The sequence below is a fragment of the Lampetra planeri genome, chromosome 33 (genome assembly GCF_965212315.1).
Source record: "Lampetra planeri chromosome 33, kcLamPlan1.2.h2, whole genome shotgun sequence".
Classification (NCBI taxonomy): domain Eukaryota; kingdom Metazoa; phylum Chordata; class Hyperoartia; order Petromyzontiformes; family Petromyzontidae; genus Lampetra; species Lampetra planeri.
The window spans coordinates 201,500-222,821 of NC_136139.1; the positions used below are offsets into that span (position 1 = coordinate 201,500).

The 21,322-nt window shown below is 49.2% G+C and overlaps 1 protein-coding gene across 3 annotated transcripts in view; it reads left to right on the forward strand.

The window, feature by feature from the left end:
* Positions 1 to 21,322, forward strand: part of LOC144729548 (afadin-like) — a 30,903-nt gene that overhangs the window by 2,614 nt on the left and 6,967 nt on the right. Inside the window, exons 2-23 of one of the 3 annotated variants that reach the window (XM_078609873.1) lie at positions 75 to 258; positions 1,180 to 1,292; positions 4,022 to 4,100; positions 6,686 to 6,964; positions 7,593 to 7,672; positions 8,477 to 9,141; positions 9,352 to 9,415; positions 10,196 to 10,233; positions 10,514 to 10,578; positions 11,543 to 11,760; positions 12,296 to 12,441; positions 12,920 to 13,014; positions 13,189 to 13,454; positions 14,144 to 14,287; positions 15,112 to 15,310; positions 15,599 to 15,696; positions 16,621 to 16,707; positions 16,791 to 16,856; positions 18,322 to 18,395; positions 19,231 to 19,349; positions 19,500 to 19,603; positions 20,782 to 20,967. In XM_078609873.1, coding sequence (XP_078465999.1) covers positions 75 to 258; positions 1,180 to 1,292; positions 4,022 to 4,100; positions 6,686 to 6,964; positions 7,593 to 7,672; positions 8,477 to 9,141; positions 9,352 to 9,415; positions 10,196 to 10,233; positions 10,514 to 10,578; positions 11,543 to 11,760; positions 12,296 to 12,441; positions 12,920 to 13,014; positions 13,189 to 13,454; positions 14,144 to 14,287; positions 15,112 to 15,310; positions 15,599 to 15,696; positions 16,621 to 16,707; positions 16,791 to 16,856; positions 18,322 to 18,395; positions 19,231 to 19,349; positions 19,500 to 19,603; positions 20,782 to 20,967 — 3,369 coding nt within the window. Of the gene's footprint in view, positions 1 to 74; positions 259 to 1,179; positions 1,293 to 4,021; positions 4,101 to 6,685; positions 6,965 to 7,592; positions 7,673 to 8,476; positions 9,142 to 9,351; positions 9,416 to 10,195; positions 10,234 to 10,513; positions 10,579 to 11,542; positions 11,761 to 12,295; positions 12,442 to 12,919; positions 13,015 to 13,188; positions 13,455 to 14,143; positions 14,288 to 15,111; positions 15,311 to 15,598; positions 15,697 to 16,620; positions 16,708 to 16,790; positions 16,857 to 18,321; positions 18,538 to 19,230; positions 19,350 to 19,499; positions 19,604 to 20,781; positions 20,968 to 21,322 lie in introns of those variants that run through there. The other 2 variants (XM_078609874.1, XM_078609875.1) reach the window with 2 other exon arrangements.

Genomic DNA, 21,322 nt, shown 5'->3' on the forward strand with positions numbered 1-21,322 from the left:
CCGGCGAAGCTGCGCATATTGACAGTGCACACCTCCTCAATTGACACCGCCAAATGTGCCCCGTGTGTGTGCAGGCTCTGGAGTTCCATGCGGTGGTGCGGTTTCAAGTGCAGGCCGAGGGGGCCGTGGGCAGGGTGCACAGCACGTGCGTGCGCGTCACGAGCTCCAGCAGCGCCGTCGATGTCCTGCGTGCCCTGGAAGAGAAGCTGCAGACTCCTCTCGACTCCTACGGCATTTTTGAATTGCTCCCTGGCAAAGGTGGGCAAATTCCCGCTTCAGAGACGAGCTGCAAATTAGTGTTGTTAAGTTATGTTTTAACATTTATAATTAAGATTTAAAAAGTATACAACACATTCTTACAACTGCACACGTTTGATATTACAGAAATGTTTCAAATGTGGTGAATTGCAGTTTGATTACGTTGATTTTATATAAAACCTGAAAATGTGCAGATTACTAACGTTCTCATACAGATACTCACTTTTCGTTAGCAGATTATTTCGCTACACATATTTTGTCTTCAACTTCATATTCCACGTTCACGTTTCATCAGTACAGTGCAAACTTGCGCAATGCAGCTCCTGACAGCATGCAGCACCTCTGGCAGGGCGAGTGGAATTCATTTCGCCGCGTTGCTCGGAGCAGCTAAAAGCGAGTCGGCCCAGTTTAGCTGCCGGGCAAGTAGCATGACTACACGGCAGCCTCACCAGGATTACCGGTCACGTGGCGGCTGCCTTACACACAGATTTGGCAGAACGGCGTTAATTAGCCTTTGAATGGTGTCAGATAGTGTAAGTGTGCCTGATGGGTGTGTCTACGCAGTGTGTGGCACGGACACTGCTTCTCGTGCCTTGCTGTTCTTGCATGGCTGTTGTAGAGACCGGAACCTCAGGGATTGCAGAAGCAAACATTTCCATCTCTGGCCAATTTTGTGGATTATTTTCTAAATAAGAATGCACTTTAGCTCTTAGTCATAACACGATTATTCCATAAGGCTTTAATCCACAGATTTTAGCCATATACAATTTTAAAATATTTAAACTATGTTTTATTGTGATGATTGCGAGTGTTTAGTTCTTGTGCGATGGAAGCTGCAGGTTGACGTGACGATGCCTCGTGTTAGGGGAAAGCAGCGCAGTGACGGCAGGTTAATGGAACTCGCGCGCTTGTGCACCGCAGGTGAGCGGCGCTTGGGACTTGCTGAGAGGCCACTTTTGTTACAGCTGGCCTGGAACCCCAAAGGTCACCATGGGAGCTTCATTCTCAAACCAACTTCCTCGTTACCTGCCAAGGTACTTTAATTCTTATTCAGTGAGGAAAGCCTGATTGATTCTCACGATTATTTTTCAGGAGGGCCCTGTCAAGTATGCACAGTAGGGGATGATGTTGCTATGATGTGTAATCCCAATTGAGTAATTTGCAGAGGTGATTGTTCAGCATTTGGATGTTTTGGCCAATACCAGTTACACTGTGTGGTGTTTTAGTTATGGCAGGAAGCCGGAGAACCCAGATGAAACCCATGCAGAACAGGGGGAGGAAATAGAAACTCCACACAGAAAGGCACCCGAGTCATGAATCATTGCCACCCACTCTACAAGAAGGAGTTGTACCGAATACTCAGTGAATTGCCACACTCTGAGAAGGATTCAAAATGACAGTGGTTGGGACAGAAAAAATCTGATATGTTAAAAGTGAAAATAGAAGACGAAATGGGGCACTGTTTAAGCTGTAGGAGCAGTAGATAAGGTCTTGACATTAACGTTCGCTACTGGGGATGGCCACAAGGAACAGCAGCAGAGGAAGCAGGCTGAGTTGGCAGAGCCAAGGCAAGGGATGAGCGATATACAGAAGCAGGCAAAATAAGAATTCGTGTTTAGGTGGTTTAACCAGGTTTTTTTTTATCGGATATAAACCGCACGACTGAGCAAGCTCATTGAGAAACTGGAGTCAGGAGAGGGAAAGTAATTTGCAAAGCTAAGCAAATTGAATGTGGAGCGAAAAGTAACCTAAGAAACGGTTTAAACGAAGCTAAACAGTGGAATCTGCGTAGGGGAATCTGAGTTTGTGCTATGAATGCCAAGCTATGGACATAATATATATGTGTAATACTGAACTCTATTATACATTTTACTTTGGGTAGTTTTTAAGTTACGATAATTGTTGTTACGTTTTTAATTTACATCGGGTGATATGTGAAAGTGGTGAATGTGTGAGGGAGGAGGGTTGTGAGGAGGCTGGCTGTGACAGTGTTTGTCTGGACATCTTTGACAAAGAGCTTTATAGCTCATCGGATTCCTCCAGTATGAATACATATTCTAATTCTCATGATATTCTGATTTTGATTGTCGAGACGGGGAGTGAGGGAGCGGGTGGAGGTTTCTCATTGGCTCGGTTTTGATTGCACAGATCGGGCAATGCCCATTGCGTCACGGGAAGTGTCGCCAAAAGAGTTAAAAGCGGCTCCAGTGATGCGACGTTTTTTTGTCGGTCCCTTGTGAAGTCCTCAGTGCCTTGCCAACAGTCTGAGCGATCTGCCAAGTCAAGTTGCTCAACAGTGTAATATGGATATGTCTTAAATGTCCCATGAGACTTTGCTGACTAATTTCCTCCTGATGGAATTGACATCGGTGTGCTGTTGTGATGCAGCCTCGACTGATGTTTTACGTTGGCAGGGTAAACAACTCTGTGCCCATTTAAACACTTGTGATGAGAATGGCCTTGAGATTACCTCTGAAACACAGGGACACACAGGGGGTGCAGCAGCAGCAGAAACCACCCTCCCCTGAGCTCACAGCACACGCCATACCGGCCCGACGAGTTCTGGAAACACTTGCAGCCAATGTTTTTATCAACCCATCACCTGCGTGCTACCTTGAATGATGTCAATTCATTTCAAGATCATGTTCATTTAGTACTGATGCATCTAAATCATTTACCCCCCAGTTGAATGTAGGTTTTGTTGTTAACTTTCCTCGTCATTGTTGACTTCCTAGAGTCTTTAGTAGCAGCACAACAGATTTCTCGATGTGCGCAAGTGGAATGCCGCAGGGTATGTGTGACGTGAATTAGTGTGTGGGAGTGCAAGTATGTGAGTGTATGTGAGACTGTGTGAGTGGCGCACTTGTCCTCACCGTCTAGTGAAGCTATTAGGGGGATCTTTGTATTTCTGAGTGGCTATTTTCTGAATTGGTCCCGAGCCTCCCGTAGGTCAACTCGGCCTTTACAAGGTGGTACCTGGTGTGCAGTGTAAAACATTGACACTCGGGAGACAAAGGCGGTTGGGCGTGGTGCTGGCCACCTCTTGTGCTGTGCCAGCCCTCATAGGTGTGCACCTCACAGCACTTGACCTAACAGACTGTGAAAGCTGAACAGGGGATCTTTGTCTTTTGTGCATGCATGGGTGTGTGAGTGAATGTCGAGGTGTATAGGGGGAGTGATATGGTAATGGTGAGCGCACTATGGCCGATTGTTATGTGAACGTCTCTCAGCATAGCCGGCCCAGGTGAGCAGCTGGTGAGAGGCGTCAGCACCGGCCACGGCGCCGTGCGTGACCCTCGTGTGACCCTCGTGTGACCCTCCAGACGCAGTCCTCCATGAGCACTGCCCATGGCAGCCGAAACAGTGACACGACGAGAGGGGAGACGTGCTGTGTGTGTGTGAGGGAGACGTGCTGTGTGTGGGTACGCAGGTGTCTGTGGAGGTGCACGTAAGTGCGTGTGTAAGTGTGTGCTTGTGTATGCTTCTCAAAGCGAGTCTCTAGAATCTGCTTCTTTATTTGTTGCAAACGTGATTTGGTAACCAAGGCCTGGGAAACTGATGTCACGATAATGGCCATATTGTGAAAAATAATGCAGCAGCTGTAGTAAGCACACACATTATCTGGCTTGTCAAGTTTAAATTGTCTTGCCTGCTCTTGTGCAGAAGGTGTGTCTTTAGCTGTGTCGTTTAATGCAAAAAGTTGTTCAATGTTGTTGTAGTTGATGGTTGTATTCACTCAAAGAGAAAATATCTATTCTGCCAGGTGGACGGTTGTGAAAGCCCGAGTGACCAGGTCAGAGACAATGACCAGGATTCCTTGCAGAGCCTCAAGAATTCCTCCGGTACAACCGCACACTCTCTGTGCACACAGTTCACCCTCGCTCCTTGCACATTAAACACTCACGCAGAGTGGCACATACCGCACGTGTACACACCGCACGTGTACACACCGCACGTGTACACACCGCACGTGTACTCACCGCACGTGTACACACCACGCTGCATGGCCATGGTGAAGCTCAGCAGCAATCGCTCTGTGAACTCTGAGAGCAGCAGCTGAGCCTGGTGACCATGGAGTGGGTCCACCACCCTCGCTACCCACATACACCAGGGCTGACGACCAGCTCCCCCCCCCCCACCCTCCCTCCCACCGTCACTCAATGTGGCGCTTTGATGAACTGGCTTCTGGGTTTGCCTGGAGCTGCTGCTGCAGCTGCCAAAGATTTTATTTGGTTCAAGTTGAAACAGGTTGACAATGGTTGCAGCTACTGCCAGGAATTATAATTCACAAATGCCGCCATATCTACGTAATAATAAATTTGACATCTCCGGTGTAGGCACCTACATTCAATGTTTACACATTTAAAGTACCGTTCATGGCTGAAATAGGTTTATTAGAGTTAAACATTTGAAGCCAGTTAATTAGGATGAATTAATTTTCTGATAAATATAAAGTCTTGATCTCTGGGTGTAAGTCATCAATTACGAAGCCTTAGTTCCCTTGCTGCAAATTGTAGGCGCTGTGTGTGGAGAAACCAGTAAGGACACGTTTGGATTTATTGGTTTTCATTTATTTAATGGAGTAATTGCACTGTTATTACATTTGATTACTATGCCATGTGGAGGTAGCGTACATTACACAGTGGTATAGTCACAACTAAATATTTGGTGATGCTGCTGCATTGGCAGTGGTGCACAAATAACAAAAAAAACACAACTCAACACAATCGTAAATACCACTGCCTTAACAAGATAAAGTATATAGCAATGATCCTTCTTAACAGCACGTAGAGAGACCAGAGAGGTAGCGTGGTTAGTCATAGCAGGGTTTATATAGTGATAGAAACGTATTAACCAGGGTTGTCTGTCGGATTTGAACCACAAACCTCTGCAACACGCGGAAGGTATGCTACCCCTGGGTCCAATTGTTGCTGATGACCTGCTTTTCTATCTACGTGATATTCTATTCCTACAAGCGTCCTGATGTTATGCATTCGTGGCAAAAGTCCTCAGCGACTGCCTCAAAAAGCGATAAATAGGTTTTCATCACTCTATTTAACTCACTCCCAAAGTATAGCTAGCCCCTTTAATTTATCTAGTGGCTGATCTCCTGTCTCCTTCCTGTATCTCTGCTCTGAGTTTAAACTGGCCTTCAAGTTGCCTTCACGGCTGTGTTCAGCCCATTGAGCGACTCTCTGGGTCTCACTCATCACCCTCCAACCCAATGAGCTCCAACCCCACTCTGTATCTCACAGTTTTGCCGCGACAGCTTCTACAGGTCACCCCAGGTGAGAGGTCACACTCACTGTAGACGTCACACTGCGGGTGCGTCCTAGTGGATATGTAGACGTCACACTGCGGGTGCTTCCTAGTGGATATGTAGACGTCACACTGCGGGTGCTTCCTAGTGGATATGTAGACGTCACACTGCGGGTGCTTCCTAGTGGATATGTAGACGTCACACTGCGGGTGCTTCCTAGTGGATATGGAGACGTCACACTGCGGGTGCTTCCTAGTGGATATGGAGACGTCACACTGCGGGTGCTTCCTAGTGGATATGTAGACGTCACACTGCGGGTGGTTCCTAGTGGATATGTAGACGTCACACTGCGGGTGCTTCCTAGTGGATATGTAGACGTCACACTGCGGGTGCTTCCTAGTGGATATGTAGACGTCACACTGCGGGTGCTTCCTAGTGGATATGTAGACGTCACACTGCGGGTGCTACCTAGTGGATATGGACGCATCCATGTGGCCCGGTGTGGTCACCATCTGGGTGCATTTGGTTAGTTCCGCAAATTAGGTGGCCTCAATCAAAATTTCCAAATCATCCGAATAATACTTTAATGGGGGGTCATTTTGATGGTAGTTGTAGTGATAGTTTTGGAGAGTGTGGCATGACATATACCAATGGTTTGATATGGCACAAAGCTGAATGCACCATCACCATCCCAGCGTGGCTGAATAAGTGACTCTGAGTATGTCCGATACCACGACATTTCACAAGTGTTTTCACCTTGTCAAGAAGCCTGCACAAATTATTATTTTTACCTGCATTCTTACCCTAATGGGATGACACACGATGCCCAAGTGAAAATCCACTTCCAGGTTATACTAATTATTACCCCATATTTAAACTCTCTGAAATGCATGCACGACATCGTGGAGCTGCCCATCCATGTGCATTCCTTCCTTTTACCCCAACCAGGCCACCTTGAGCTTGGTCCAGCAGTTAGCACAATTGGCCATCAAACACAACAAAGTAATCTCTAACAACCGCTAACTCTGTTTCTCAAGGGTTCACAAATATGCTCACTCTCCGTGTGGCTTTGCGGTGCGTACAGTATTCATAACAATTATGATAAACGCCGTCGTAAATTATTAACCTGACGATGGCGCGGGTGACCTCGCGACCGACCGAGTGCAGGCAAGGCCATTCTGCAGCTGAGGAGGAGCCTCTCGGGGGGCAGCCAGAGGGAGAGGCGAAGGTCTTGGGGAGAGAAGGTGACGCCCCCCGTCACGCGACAGAGCTCGTATGGGCCGACGAGCACGCAGCAGCAACAGCAACAACAGCAGCAACAACAGCAGCAGCAACAGCAGCAACAGCAGCAGCAACAGCAGCAACAGCAGCAGCAGGGGGACTGCGAAGGCGGAGATGTGGAGGGCACCGAGCAGTGCTTGCCCTACCTCGTTGACGTGACTCCAGGTGAGCGCGGCCATGGCATAGACGCCGGTGGTTCTGCTGCCCGTGCCTTGTAATCCAGCACTGAAGGCAGTTCGGGTTGATGGATTACACCAAAAATGTTGTGAAACTCCCTTCTTGTGTGCGTTGCGGAAGTTCCATACTCTGGTTTTCCAGGACATGGTGGTACGGTAAAAATATGGACTTCATCTGCTCTTTCTGTATGGGATGGTGTGTTTATCCCCTGCATCAGTGGGTTTTCTCTGGGTGCTCCAGGATTCCTCCCACAAGTAAGCACGAATTAATTGGCCGATAACACCGTCGTATGTAGAGCACCGCAAAGTTTCTCTCTTTCAGAGCGAGTGAATCCTGTGTGGCGGTGGCGGCGTGGTACAAGTTGACATTATTAGTGTTGTTCGTAAGAGGGAAGCATAACGCAAAATGGAGAAAAAATGTAATTAGTGAAATAATTTTAATGCAGATTTCTATAAAAAAAAATCTTTCCATATCCTTGGTGACAGTGGCCTTTAATCGATGTTCTCCATCTCTCGTCCCTCCAGCGATGAAATTGGCAAAGAAATTACCAACAACTTGAACTCATTAACAATGCAAGACAGATGACAATTTTTTTCTCACGTCTGTGTCTCTCTAGGAGGATCTCAACGCATTTTCTTTCTGCATTGTGAGGAGACGGCCATTGGCTGTGAACAGCACCAAGACCGATGCATTCAGGTGAGCGTCGTTCCGGCTGTATCGCCCTTACAAAGATCCCCCGTATAGCCCTAACATCCTGTTGAGGCAAGTGCTGCTAGCGAGCACCTATGAAGGCCAGCACGATACACGATGGGTGGGTGGCTAGCACCACGCCCAGCCGCCTTTGTCTCCCTAGTGGTGACATTTATCCTGCACCAGTTACTCATTTCTTTAAGGCTGAGTCGACCTAGGGTAGGCCTAGGACTGGTTACGATAATCGTCACTGGTGTTGGCCCTGAGCGGGAATCGAACTTGGGTCGCCATATTTGTGGGAAAGTAAATTAACCATGACACTACCGCACCCCAATATATACATACACAAAGACAAAGATCCTCTGGATAGCCTTACCAGACTGTTGGGGCAAGTGGTTTCATCGAGCGCCTACATACATACAAACATACAAGTACGAATGCTCACGAAAATATTTGCATGAATCAAGGTGGGGTACTACATTCAGGTTGCATTCCCAATCAGTAAAAAAAATAGTCCAGACTTCATCTCAAAATTTGATGTCATTGATTTGACATTCTGCACCATGAATGCAAACACGATGTTCATACAAATATTAAATCCCTACTTGTTTTTTATGGGTTCCCCTTTTTTACAGCATAATAACTGCATATCGTTTCTCTATAAATTTCAATTGCAGGCTGTGTCTGTGAAACACAGCACCTTCCTTTATGATAGTCTTGTGCTGTAAGAATGACACAAATATAAATTATAATTATTTTAACAATGTGTGCTGCTGTACTGTGTATGTTTTATGACTCTATGAGATGCAGGTGTATGGGCCTGGTATTGGACCTCGCCACTGCTTTGTCCATAAACAAGATGGGGTGGTGACCCTGGTGCCATGCGTACCACTGAACAACCTCACTTACGTGGATGGGCGGCCAGTCCATGAACCTGTGGTGCTGCACAATGGGAACACGGTGCGCCTAGGGTCGGGCACTCTCCTGCAATTTGTGTACGGACCTGGCTCCATTCTGGAACAGGAAATGATGGCCTTTGGAAACACGGATTTCACAGCGTCAGGGCCTATGGTGGCTGGCTTCGAGCACAACGAGCTGGGATTGAGGATACCTTCAACGGAAGCAAAAGTGGATGTGCATAGACCACAAGCACAGCCCTCATTGCCGCAAGGGCATCGGTACGGGTCTGTGGGAATTGAACAAAGCGAAATGCGACAAGCGAAGGGGGCATTCGTGGAAACAGCACCCAGAGCTGTTGCCGCTGGATTCTGCTTCTCAGAATCAGCCGTGAGCGCGGTGGCTTCGGGAGTCTCACAGCCCGAGCCACGTCCCTGGGAGCCCAGTCTAGGCCCAGGTTTCAACCAACAAGGCCTGGGGGGATCAGAGAGAGCCAGAGCCAGGACCAGAGCCCTGGAACAGGGGGATCATCTCAGCAAGCCCTTGTCAGGACCAGAGCACAGCAAAGTCCAGCTCAGGTGAGAAGTAACATGCACCCGGACATTTTATATCTTTGTTTTTGTAAGGACATTACGCAGATGCACGACAAAGTCAATGCGCTCGAACCAACACCATTGGAGCTAAAATGCAGTTTCTAAATTATCTGGCTTACACCGATACCTTAATGTGAATGTAAAAAAAATAAACCCGTACCATTCGATAAATGCATCCCGGTGTTTTTGTTTCAGGAATGCCTTGACTTCGGAGTTATATCAGAAACAAGCTGCATTTGAATCCATGTCTGTGGAACAGGTAGAGCTCCCCAACCTTCTAACTGATGGCATTCACCCTCTCCTCCCATCTCGGGCCCTGTGCTTATATCACCTTGAGTCTCAGAGAGGTTCCTTTCTTTTGTTGCCTTTCATAAAAAATAAGAATCTATAAACGTATTCATGGCTTAAATGTTTATGGTGATTAAATATCAATCAATCGATATAACTCGGCCATAAACACTGGAATGTAAATACCACTTCGTCACGCACGTGTTGGCAATGACCTGTGCTGTCTCTGTTACCAACAATAAGGACAAAGCATCACTCAGCCAATGCAATTTATTTCAGATGTTCCCTCAGCACGTGAGTACGGCCCCTAGACGTTGTCTAATGTAGCACCTGCGTCTCTGTCACACACACAGACACAGGAGTCAGTGTCGTTGTCGTTGTTAGACTCGTGGGGCAGGACATTGTCTGTGGCCATCCACCTGATTGGGTCCACGGTAACGCGCGGTTGGATTTTTAACGACCACCGGGCCCGGCTCCAGCTGCTCACGCATGGGGGGCAGCAGAGCTGTTGTGGGGGGGCCACCGGTGCAGTGATTCACCACTAAGCAGAGTGACCTTGGGAGGAGGGAGGGGGGGTGACAATGAGGACATTTGGCAGTGCAGGCTTCCCCCCAGCACCACAATGACAGCGCCGGCCCCGACGACGACCACGCATGGGCACTGTGCTCGTTCAACGTGGCCCTGCGTGCTTGATGAGACAGGGGTACGCTCGTGTGACGCTGTGCACTTATAGTTTGTCCTTTGTGAGCAGGAAAACAGAGAGAAGCCTTCCTCATCTACATCAGAAGGGTAAGCCACCATATTCATAGTTATTTAAATTACTGCACTGTGATGAAGGTCATCGTTTATAGTGATTTCATTTCTTTATAAGAGACATATAGGCATGGGGTTGAATAATGGTTGCATTGCAGTGGAGTATACGAGCTGTACGTCCAGAGTTGTAGTCTTCAGTCTGATGCCAGACTATATCCGCTTTATTCACCGCTGAGTGATTTGCTACCATGGCATGGCGATGCTTGTTGAGTGCGATGGAGGCCGAGTGCTGAACATAGTGGCGTTTCTGCTGCAGGACGCTGCAGCGACTCCACGCCTACGAGCTTTGCCTCCCCGTCTACGTGGAGGTCTCCTCCAACGGTGAGGACTCCTGCAGCCGCGGCCATCATCGCGGTCTCCTTTCCTCACTCTCCCTCTGCTTCGCTTTCCTCTTCGTGGGGGGGGGGGCGCTCCCATGACCACTCGCGGCCCTCCCTCCATCCCTCTCCTTGCCGACTCGCACCACTCACCGGCACCTTGGTCGCCTTCCTTCCTGGCCGGCTCTCATTACTGCCGCCTGGAAGTGGGCAGTGGGCGCCCTGCACACAATGTGACCCACTCGTTGCAGAGGTTCGTGGTTCGAGCCCGGCGGCCGCCCCGAAATGATTAGGAGGCCATTGTGTTCCGGCATCATGGTTCAAATTTGCCAAATTCTAATATTACACCACAAATTACTCGATTGGGATTCCACACAGCGGCAATGATCACCTCCTCCTGGCAGAGGTAAGGCACACTGGTAATTTATATTTACCAAAGTCAAACTTGCACCTGTTGTTAATAAAGTTGCAAAAATCCGGTCTCACACGCCGGTTTGCAACACACACCACCAATGTTGGCATTTAAATACAGGGGAAAAAGTGTGTCTGATAATCCAGAAAAAACTGTATATATTTGTCTTTTATATAATATCATTGATAGTCTGTAGGCAGTCGATGTATGTGGTCAATGGTAGATAACAAAAGGCAGAAAGATGAAGATGTTGGATTATTTGAACAAAGGGAGAAATTGTGACATCAAGAGAATGACAAATGCCAGGGAAAGTTGCAGAAGAGAGTGCAGGCTGTTTGACTTGTGCCCAGGGCCTGTCAATAGCCACGCATTGCATTGGGATGTTGACGTCATGTTCCATTCGATGTTGCTTTTCAATGTGTTGCCTGGATGATGACATGTCTGTAATTGAATGGCAGTAGCACTCGCCACGTGAAGGTTGCCACTTCCCCCCTCCACCCCCTGCTCTTCTATCACGAGGCCTGTGACCTCTGTGCTTTGCCAATGGAATTTTCAGCCGAGGAGGAGTTCCTGGATGCGGTGACCTCTACCCCGTTGGACATCCCGCCCACGTTCAGCCTGGGACCGGCCTACACCATCTACTCTGCCTGCCGTTTCCTGCTGTCCAGCCAGGGCAGCTGCTCCCTGCCCTCACAGCAGCAGCAGCGGTGGCGGCACCAGCATATAGCGCATCTCACAGAGGGAGCGGCCTCACGCATAGAGGGCACAGTACAGGTGGGCATGGGCACGCGACTGTGCTGTGTCTGTGCATAGCTTCACACGCACACTTCACGGCACCACAGTCACACAAAAAAGAACATGTGACAATCACACAAACAGGAACATTCCGTGGGCACTAAGGCCTTGATTTCAACTGGAGAAGTTCTGGATTAATTGGGAGCATGAGAGATTGCTTTCTAATCACAGTCCACTGCTAGGTTTAGTTTTTATATGATCTTGTTTTTTTTGTGACCAAGATGAAGACCTGAAGCTAGATGGTTGAATTGTTGTCGGGTTTGGCAGAAGGAGGTGATGGTGACGAGGTAGTGGTGGTGTCGGCGGCATCGGCTGTGTTGGCTGCTTGGCTTCCTTGCCTTTTTCCTGTTTGTCATCATTTGAGAGTGATTAATTTCATTATTTGGCGGTCAAATGTCTCCTCTGCCAATGTGCTGCAATTTTGACTGCGTTATCCACAAGTGGGCGCTGCAGCATCTTGCATGCCTGCCACTGGCTGTTTTGTGTGTGCATGTGTGCATGTGTTCACGTTCAGGCCAGTGGACGGGACATGATGGTGAGCGGTTTCTGGATGGCCAACACCTCAGAGTTGCTTCACTTCTTGGAGCAGGATGGTGACCTCCGCCCTCTCACGCTCCCAGCACAGGAGATGCTGTCCTCCGCCGTCCACACAGCATTCAGGTCCGCAATTGGCCTCCGTGCATTTTGACCACGTGACTTTGAATTCTGGTTCATTTAATGCATTTTTACTTTTTGTTCATTGAAATTTAAAATTTGCAGAGGGCCCCATATCTTAGCCTGCTGCATTTCCCTGTGCCTCATGTGATCTGTGACTCACATAAACACATCAGGGCTTTCAGTCTTATAAAATTGGTCAAATATAACGCATGCAGAGCTTTGTAAATCCATTGTTTAACGAAGGCCACCCCATGCCGTGTTTGCCATTGTGGTTGTTTGAGTAGACTTCATCGCGCTGGTTGGTGCGAGTTAGTTAAGGGGTTCCCAGATCTGGTTCGGATATCGCTCACCACTGACGCTAACCATGGGCAGGAATTAACCTCGGCTTGCTAAGTTCATTGTGCAGTGCAATAGCCACTGCTTCACTGCTCCACCCCCTCCAGCCTTGACCCATGTGTGCACTGTGTGCTGTGACCCACAGCAACCTGGTGGAGTGCTTGAAGACGGAGCTGAGTGTGCGCCTGCCCGTGTTCCTGCAGGATCCACAGACCCTGACCGCTGGGGCACCTCAGATAGGTGAGGTCTCACGCTAAACTGGCAGGGATGTGACGACATGCCACCCGTGACAATCGGTAATGCCACATGCTATCAAAGTGGTAACACGTGTTTCACGATTTTCAAACTTAGAGGGTTGCTTCTCTCATCTCCTTTCGTCTCTGCTTGACCGCTTCACGCGGTGCTTGTGAGCAGGTCCAGTGCTGTCTCTGCTGACGGAGGTGATGTCAATGCTGAGGACGTTCAAAACCAACCCCGCGCTGCTGGTGCAGATATTTGCACGCGTGTTCACGCTCATCACGGGCTGGCTCTTCAACTCGCTGCTCTCCGACGTGGACCTGGGCCTGCGCTCGCGCTACTGGGCCACCACGCTGCAGCGCCGCCTGCTGCCCCTGGCGCGCTGGGCCGAGGGGCAGGGCCTGGAGCGGGCTGCGGCCTGCCACCTAGCACACATCGTGCAGGTCACAGCAAACGCACTGCATGGACAAACATGTCCTCTATTAGCACAGAGAAGAATCACCAAGCATCAGGGCTCTCTCACAGGATGATTCTGTATTGGGATGTTTGGCCAGTTTTACTCGTGGGAGAAATTCAGAATTCCCCAAAAAAATGCACCAATATTCTTGAAACATTCCCAGATGTTTCAGGTATTCAGTTGCCCATCATAGCCCATCACATCATCTCACCACACCATTAGATCCAGATCCCAGTTAAAATGAAGCGGCCATTAAAATGAAGAGCATAATGGCAGGCAGTCACGTGTTGCTGTCCGTCCCAGTTGCCCACGAGGGTTGGGGTTACAATCGAAAATGCTGCAGCAACATTGCCAGCAACAATTTCCCTAAAAATGCCTCGACGGATCCATGGCCTTTAACGCAAAGTGGTGAGCGCTGGTGGAGCGTGCCACGCACGTGTTGTTTGTACGTCGCAGATGTAAATCACCTTGGCCGGTAGCAACTCCCAATAGCCACTAAAGAGGTCATCTTTGAGCGACATCTCCCATGTAATCGTGAGTGATTTCACACGAGAGATATTTAAAATTGATGATCGGTGCATAATGAAATGTACGTGGTCGTTTTGACCGAGGGCACCACGTCAGTGCTTGTCGACGGCATCGAGGCATTAACAGTGAGTGCTTGCACGGCTGCAGGCCACGGAATTGCTGACCATGCGCAAGTACGAAGTGAGCGACGTGCGCGAGATCCTCGTCACCTGCTACCGCCTCAACTCGCTGCAGATGCGGGCCCTGCTGGAGACCTACCAGTACGCGCCCGACGAGCCCAAGATACCGCAGGCAAGAGGCCTCGCCGTGTCCCCACAGCCGGCGCGGTGCTCGGCTCGTCTGTGGCGAGGATACAAAAGAACCGCGTGGTTCTCACTCGTGCTCTGTGAATGCCCCACACACGCCTGGCATTCCGCCGCTTCAAGGATGTTCCTGGTTCCTCTCCCATCTTAATCGCAATTTGATGCTGAGCTCTCGATTCTTTATGATAACTTCTTTTGCAATTGCTTTTGACTCGTGTATCAGTGCCTGTTTACATATTTGTATAAGTCACCTCATATCTGTTTAATGTTAATTATGTTCTTGTCAGTCTAAAACTATTCTGAGCAAACTTAAGTTTTTATTATTTATCATTCATGTTTATACAATATTTTCAATATCTCATGTGGCTTGGTTATTTTGGCACCAATTTCGATTTCCTTCATTGCTGTACTTTGGTTTTTTGAATTCTCATCCTGGTCTCTTAAGTTCTTATCTCATTATCAAATAAACTTGACTTGAAAGAATAAAGGATTAGGCACTTGAATGACTAAGCAACAGTCTGCACAGACAGGCCTGTAACCTGCTTGCTGTGCTGCCACTGGATAGCCCTGCAGCTTGGGAATGTAGTGCTCATGATGTGCGCTGCACAACCAAAGCCCTGGTTTACAGGGGTGCACCACCATCGACACAGGGATATGACATTCAGCTCCGAGAAAAAACTTTTTACGTGAACTTGGTGCGTGCACGCATCTGTGTACATGCATCTATTGCACATGCATCTTGTGCACACGTGTGGGTATGTGTCTGAGTGTATCCACGTGTGTATGGACATGCATGTGTGTTTGCGCTCCCAGGAGGTGATTGAGCAGGTGGTGAGCATGACGCGCGACACGACGGACGCGGTGTGGCTGTCCCAGCTGCAGGAGGTGAGTCGCCTCGAGAGCCTCGAGCTGCGGCTGCCCTTCCTGGTGCCCGGGGACGGCTACGCCTGCGAGGGCCTCGCCGCCATCCCTGCCGGCCTGCACCACTTCCTGCAGCCCCTGCTCCTCGCCGGTAAGTACGCACACATGCCCGCAGAACCAGTCCTCGGTCTCCCCTCGGTTGACTCGGCTCAAATGAGTACCTGGTGCGACGGGTAAACATGGCCACTTGAGAGACAAAGGCGGCCGAGTACCGTGCTGGTCACTAACCCCGTCATGTGCCATGCTATCTTTCATGAGTGCTCACTAACAGCACTTGCCCCAAAAGTCTTAAAGGCTATACGGGGGATCTTTATCTTAGCGTGTGGTTGGGTGTGAGGAGGAGTACCTCTCGCTGTGACGCTGTGACGCTGTGACGCAGGGCTGTGCAAGCTGCTCCCACAGCCGTGGACGGGAACCTGGACCGTCTTCTTCTCCGGCGACTCGGATCGCCGCTCCGCTGCAAACTCGCTGTCCGAGGTGACACGTGCAGTTCACACGCCTTTATTCACGTGAATGTCCATGCTCGTACGTGCACAGAAGTGCAGTTCATGTCCCCACCCATAACAACATCTGTGACACGTGCGCAACATGTGAGGGCCAGATTGGCTCTGCCCTCCAATAAGAGCAGCTGCCAGGGCTTGCAGGAAGGCGCAGTCGTAATGCTCTTGCCGCGCAGCAAGAAGGCCCTGGGTTCGATTGCTAACTCGGTTACCTTTCTGTGTGGAGTTTGTTCTGCCCTTTTTCTGCATGGATTTCCACCAGGTTCTCTGGTTTTCTCTCATAGATTAAAAAAGCCGCACAGTGTAACAGGCATTGGCCAAACATCCCAGTGCTGAAAATTCACTGGCGAAGTACTCAATTGGGATTACACGCAGCAGCAACATCACTCCTACTGTGAAAACTTGGCAGGACCCTCCTCAAAAAGGGTGTTAAGACTCGGTGAGGCTTTCCTGGTTAAAGAAGCATAACATTAAATATTTAATTAATATCCATTAATCAGCAGAGAGACTGGCCTTCTACAGGTGGGGATGCTGTGTTTGACGTCGTGTTTCATTTTGACTTAAAACTTTCGTGACTACTCCTTGGTTCTTTCGGTAAAGTCACGTAGAAAGAAAATAAATTAAATATAAATTAAACTTTCGTGAATGCAGGAATTCATAAAATAAAATAATAAATAATAAGAAAAAACACTAATGTAGACTGTATCTTGGTTCTTAATCGGAGTGAGTGTACTGACAGTCTATAATGTAGACTGTGGCCTGGTTCTTAAGTATTGTAAGTGTACTGGCAGTCTATAATGTAGACTGTAGCCTGGTTATTAAGTATTGTGAATGTACTGGCAGTCTCTAATGTAGACTGTAGCCTGGTTTTTAATGAGAAATGCGGCTTGTTTTGCAACAGGTCTCCGTCATGATGGGGGAACCGGAAATTGTGCAGATAAACCTGCAGAAGCGCCAGGGCCTCGGCTTCAGCATCGTCGCTGCTAAGGTTGACCCTTCACCGGACACGTCCACACACATAACTAACTTTAACTCTGAACGCGGCCCGCTGAACCATGCCTGTGTTTCCAGGGACCCAGGCAGGCCAACATCGGGATTTACATCAAGTCGATCATCAAAGGTGGCGCCGCTGACCTGGTAAGCGCCGTGTTCGCCATTGCAAACCAGCAACTGCACACGCACCGTCACATGCGGTGCTTCTGGCGCACGCCGTCACCGTCAAGAGAATCGCTCTCATGGCATGCAGACGCCAACGTGGCCGTATATTCCAATACATAACCAGGCATTGCTCACCCTCAACATGCCGTGCTACCTTCTTCAGTAAGGTTTGTGTTTAAAAGTGGAAATAAACCACACAATGTGACAGGTATCAGCCAAACATTTAAATCCTGCAACATTTCCTGTAAATTACTCAACTGGGATTGCACACAGCACCAACATCGCCCCCGACTGCAAATACTTGGCAAGGCCATCCTGAATATAGTCTGGAGACTCGGTGAGGCTTTCCTGGGTAACAAGCACAATGATAACTCGATAATAATACAATTATGTCGGTCTATGTGATATTGAAAGTTCACGTGGGATGTTGTCAGGTACTGTGGTCCCTGTCAGGAGCCACCGACTGGGCCCCAGGCTGTGGTGCAGATATTGTTATCATGATTACTCAAATGTTCATAACCGCTGTGCTCATTATTCAGGAGCTCCAATTCGGAGCCCTCTTCACCCACAGGTTTTTACTGACGGTTAAATCCACACGTGTGACGTGGTGCTGCATTGCATTGCATTCACCATATACAGGCACTGAGAAAGTGTGTATAGTGTTGTCTGCACATCTTAGGAATGCGCTTAAAAGCAACCTGGCAGATGGGAGATGCCTGTTGAAATTCCTCATGTGCTGTCCTAATATCCTGCATCCTATCCTTGTAGTGACATAAATTGGTCACTACGTGGCACAGCGCTGGCTGCTGGCAGGGAAGGGGGTCTGCAGAGTGAAGCAGCCCTGATTGAGAGCAGGCCACGTGACAGACCAAAGAGGCATCGAGGGTAAAGGTTACGGAGGGGACGCGCCGAGAGCCCGCTCGTAGGTTCCAGAAGGGGGGCGTGGCCGGGGCGGAGCGAGGCCACGCCGACAGGATAAAAGGGGACCCGAGCGAAGGCTCGAGGCCGTCGTTGGAGTGAGATCCCCTCGTCGTCGTCGTCTCTGCTCTCGCCTTGGCCGCTGTCGTCATCCACTTGATCATTGTGCTGCTAGCAGTAGTTGGCTGTCTTCGTTCAGCGCCGTCAGTGTCAGATGGCTAGCGTTGTGTTGTAGGGTAGCAACTAGTATATAGAGTTGCGTTTAAGTGAGAGACAGAGCGTTGTGTAACAGTGCAGAGCGTGTAACCGTGTACTCAGTGTTCATTAAAGAATTGCCTCCAAGAGTTACATCTCCAAGTCAGTCACTACACTTGTAATAAGGACACATCAGCATCCTTCACTTTGGAGAGAGTTCAGGCTTTAAATATGGATGAGTGCATCGTTAGAAGGGGCAGTTGTTGGGTGGTGGGAAGTTGATCAGATGGCTGTGGCATGGTGCCGATTGTATGTCTCGTGTGCGTGCCAGGATGGGAGAATCGCCAAGGGTGACCAGCTCCTCTCCATCAATGGAACAAGTTTGATCGGAATTTCAGAAAAACGGTAATGAACCGAAAACCACCTGATTGTGAAAGCTGTATATGACAGAGTGCACGGTGTTTCGATTAGCAGGGTTGGCTACGTACGGTCCGAAATAAGTTCAGCATACATAAAGGGTCACGCAGTGGTAACAGTCATGACTCACAGCAAGATGCGCCTGGGTTTGATGCCTGATTCAGACACCTTTCTGAGTGGAGTCTTTTCTCGCCCTGTACGGCATGGCATTCCTCCAGGTTTTCCAGTTTCCTCACACAGCTAAAACAATGCATATAATGCAACTATTATTGGCCAAAACATTCCAATGTTGAAACATTATTTGCAAGTTATTTAATTGGGATTACACACAGCAGCATCACATTCTGCTATGAAAACTTTTCAGGACCCTTCCGAAAATGAGTCTTGAGGCTTCCCTGGATAAGTAATAATAATGATACTGTATACCACACGGCTTTGAAATATGCACTAGTACCTCCTCGTCCAGGTCAGTATTCTGTGAAAATGACCACCCAAATCCCAGAGGTCATTCACAGCCATTGCTCAGGCTTTGCAGTCTGAATCCCCCTGCCAGGGTTTGTCTGCACTCGTTCTTTGTAAAATGAGACGGTACTTAACATCCGTGCGGGAAAAACATTCCATTGGAGTTGGAAGTGTCACCTCGGTGGCTCCCACCGAGTGAGCCTGCTGCACTCAACGCACAGTCCAACGTGACTCCCTCCTAGCCGGCCGTGGCTGTCCACCTCCCACACAAACCCCCCTTGGGCTGCCCATACTCCTGCCCGTCTGTCGCCTTCGAGCACGTGCCCCGCTCTGCAGACGTCCTGCTGTGTGTGGCCTGCAGGGCAGTGGAGATTATGATGAAGACCGGATCCGTGGTCGCACTGGACGTCGCTAAAAATGCCGCCCTCTTTCACAACTTGGCGGATACGCTCAGCCATCCGACGCCCCTCAACAACCGCGGTAAGCTGTTGCACGTCGCCCAGCGTCCGCAGGGTGCGCGGTCCACACGTCGTTGCGCGGCACGCAGCCTGCGTCGGTGACGCACGGAAATCGGCGAACGCTGTTGTACATTCGGTATGCTGTGCGTGCGTGGGTGCGAGCGACCCTCAGTGGTGCGGCGGACGTCCCGCGCAGCGCGTCCCAAGAGCGAGAGCTTCACGACGCAGGCATGGCAGGAGAGGGACCACGCTCAGGGCAGCGCTGCCCACAGCCAGGTGGATGCACGTCCAGCCCCTCGCTGTCTACATGCAATGCACAATGTAGTTTTATATAGAAAGATATATTTTTCTTCTTTGGTTCTTTCGGTTAAGTCACGTCTAAAAATAAAATAATAAATTAAAATAATAGCGACGTTTCGATTGCAACACAAGCAATCATCAGGCATAAAAGAAATAGCAATAAAAATCTAACTAGAAAACTATAGACAGACATAAGCAGACAGACATCACAAGGACACACAGAGAGAGGACACATATCGGCACAGAGAGAGGGGTCGTTTCTGTGACGGTCCCTTAAATATAGAGAGGGGGGGCGGGGACGGAGAGAGGGAGGGGGCAGAGAAAATTAGCATATCAATGAGTGTACGGCAACGTGTTGCTGCTGCGCAAGTAAGATGACGACGTGGCACGGCACACAAGCTTGAAAATTAGGAGAAAGGCACACTAAAATTAAATAACCTCGCAAAATATCGAAATGTGATGTAATATAACACAGAGAGTCGGTCAACACACAATTAACGCATAGCCTGGTTGATTACGTATTTCAAAGATTGCTAAGTTAGAATTTAAGTGTGAACATTCCAAAAGAGAGGACACAGGCAGAGAGAACAAATAGCCAGAGAGAGAAAAAAGATAAGCCTAAAACCCTCTAAATCACTTTGCCTGATTGTCTACAGGGTAAGTCCCTAATAGCAAAACAACTTCATACAAACATATCGTTCCTTTTGGATAATCTTTACAAGAGTTATCATGACCCCCCATTGTAGAAACAGATGGTGAGACAAACAGATCAAGCTAATGCATGACCACTTTAAACCACAGTTGTCTAACTTTAAAAAGGAAGGCCTTGAGCAGGGGCAGGGAATGGGTGGTGGAGATAGCATAAAAGCTGTCCTGGTGGTGGTGCTGCTGCTGTTAACTGTGTTGTGGGCAGGCAGGCCTCGCTCTGGCTCCTCTCGGATGGAGTGGCCAAGAGAACCGCCGTGTGGGGGCCCACATTTAACTGTCATTCACCTCTAGCAAGAGTCGAGTTTGATCGTGCAAAAGGGACAGTTGGTGGTGCAGGGCCTACCCCAGCACCCCGCAAGTGCCGGCACTGTGGCCGGTATAATCCCGTGCCGCAACGCACAGTTTTCTGTAATAATCCGTGATGTGTGGCTGTGACTGTCGTGCAGGTCGACGTGTTGAGGCTGCTGGAGGTTGAAATCAATCGGCTGAACTCCCGGCACCGCTCTCCTCTGGAGGAGGAGCAGCTGCAGAACCTGTGGATTGAGTACCAGTCGCAGCTGGGTAGCCAGCACGGGGCGGTGTCCCAGCTACCACTGCTCCGCCACCCCCTTCCTGGGACGGCCGCACCCAGGGTAACGCTCCCTCTGGCAGCGGCGTCCGCCTGAACCTGGCCCAAACTATAGAAGCAGGGCACCCCTGACGTGCGGTCTGTAAGGTGGCAATGGCTGTGGTGTGGGTTTATATTTGGGTGGCTGGGTGGCGCTATGGTAATACTTCTTTCCTTGGTGCAAGAAGAGTCTCGGTTCGATTCCCAACTTGGATACCTTTTTGTGTGGAGTTTGTATCTTCGCCCCTTGTTTTGCATGGGTTTCCCTCCATAGTTACATCGGTATGATGAACCATTACACCACGATGGGTAGCATCCATGATCATCAGACACTATCGCCCACAGTAAAGCGCTCTTATGTGGCACTCACAAGGATTTTG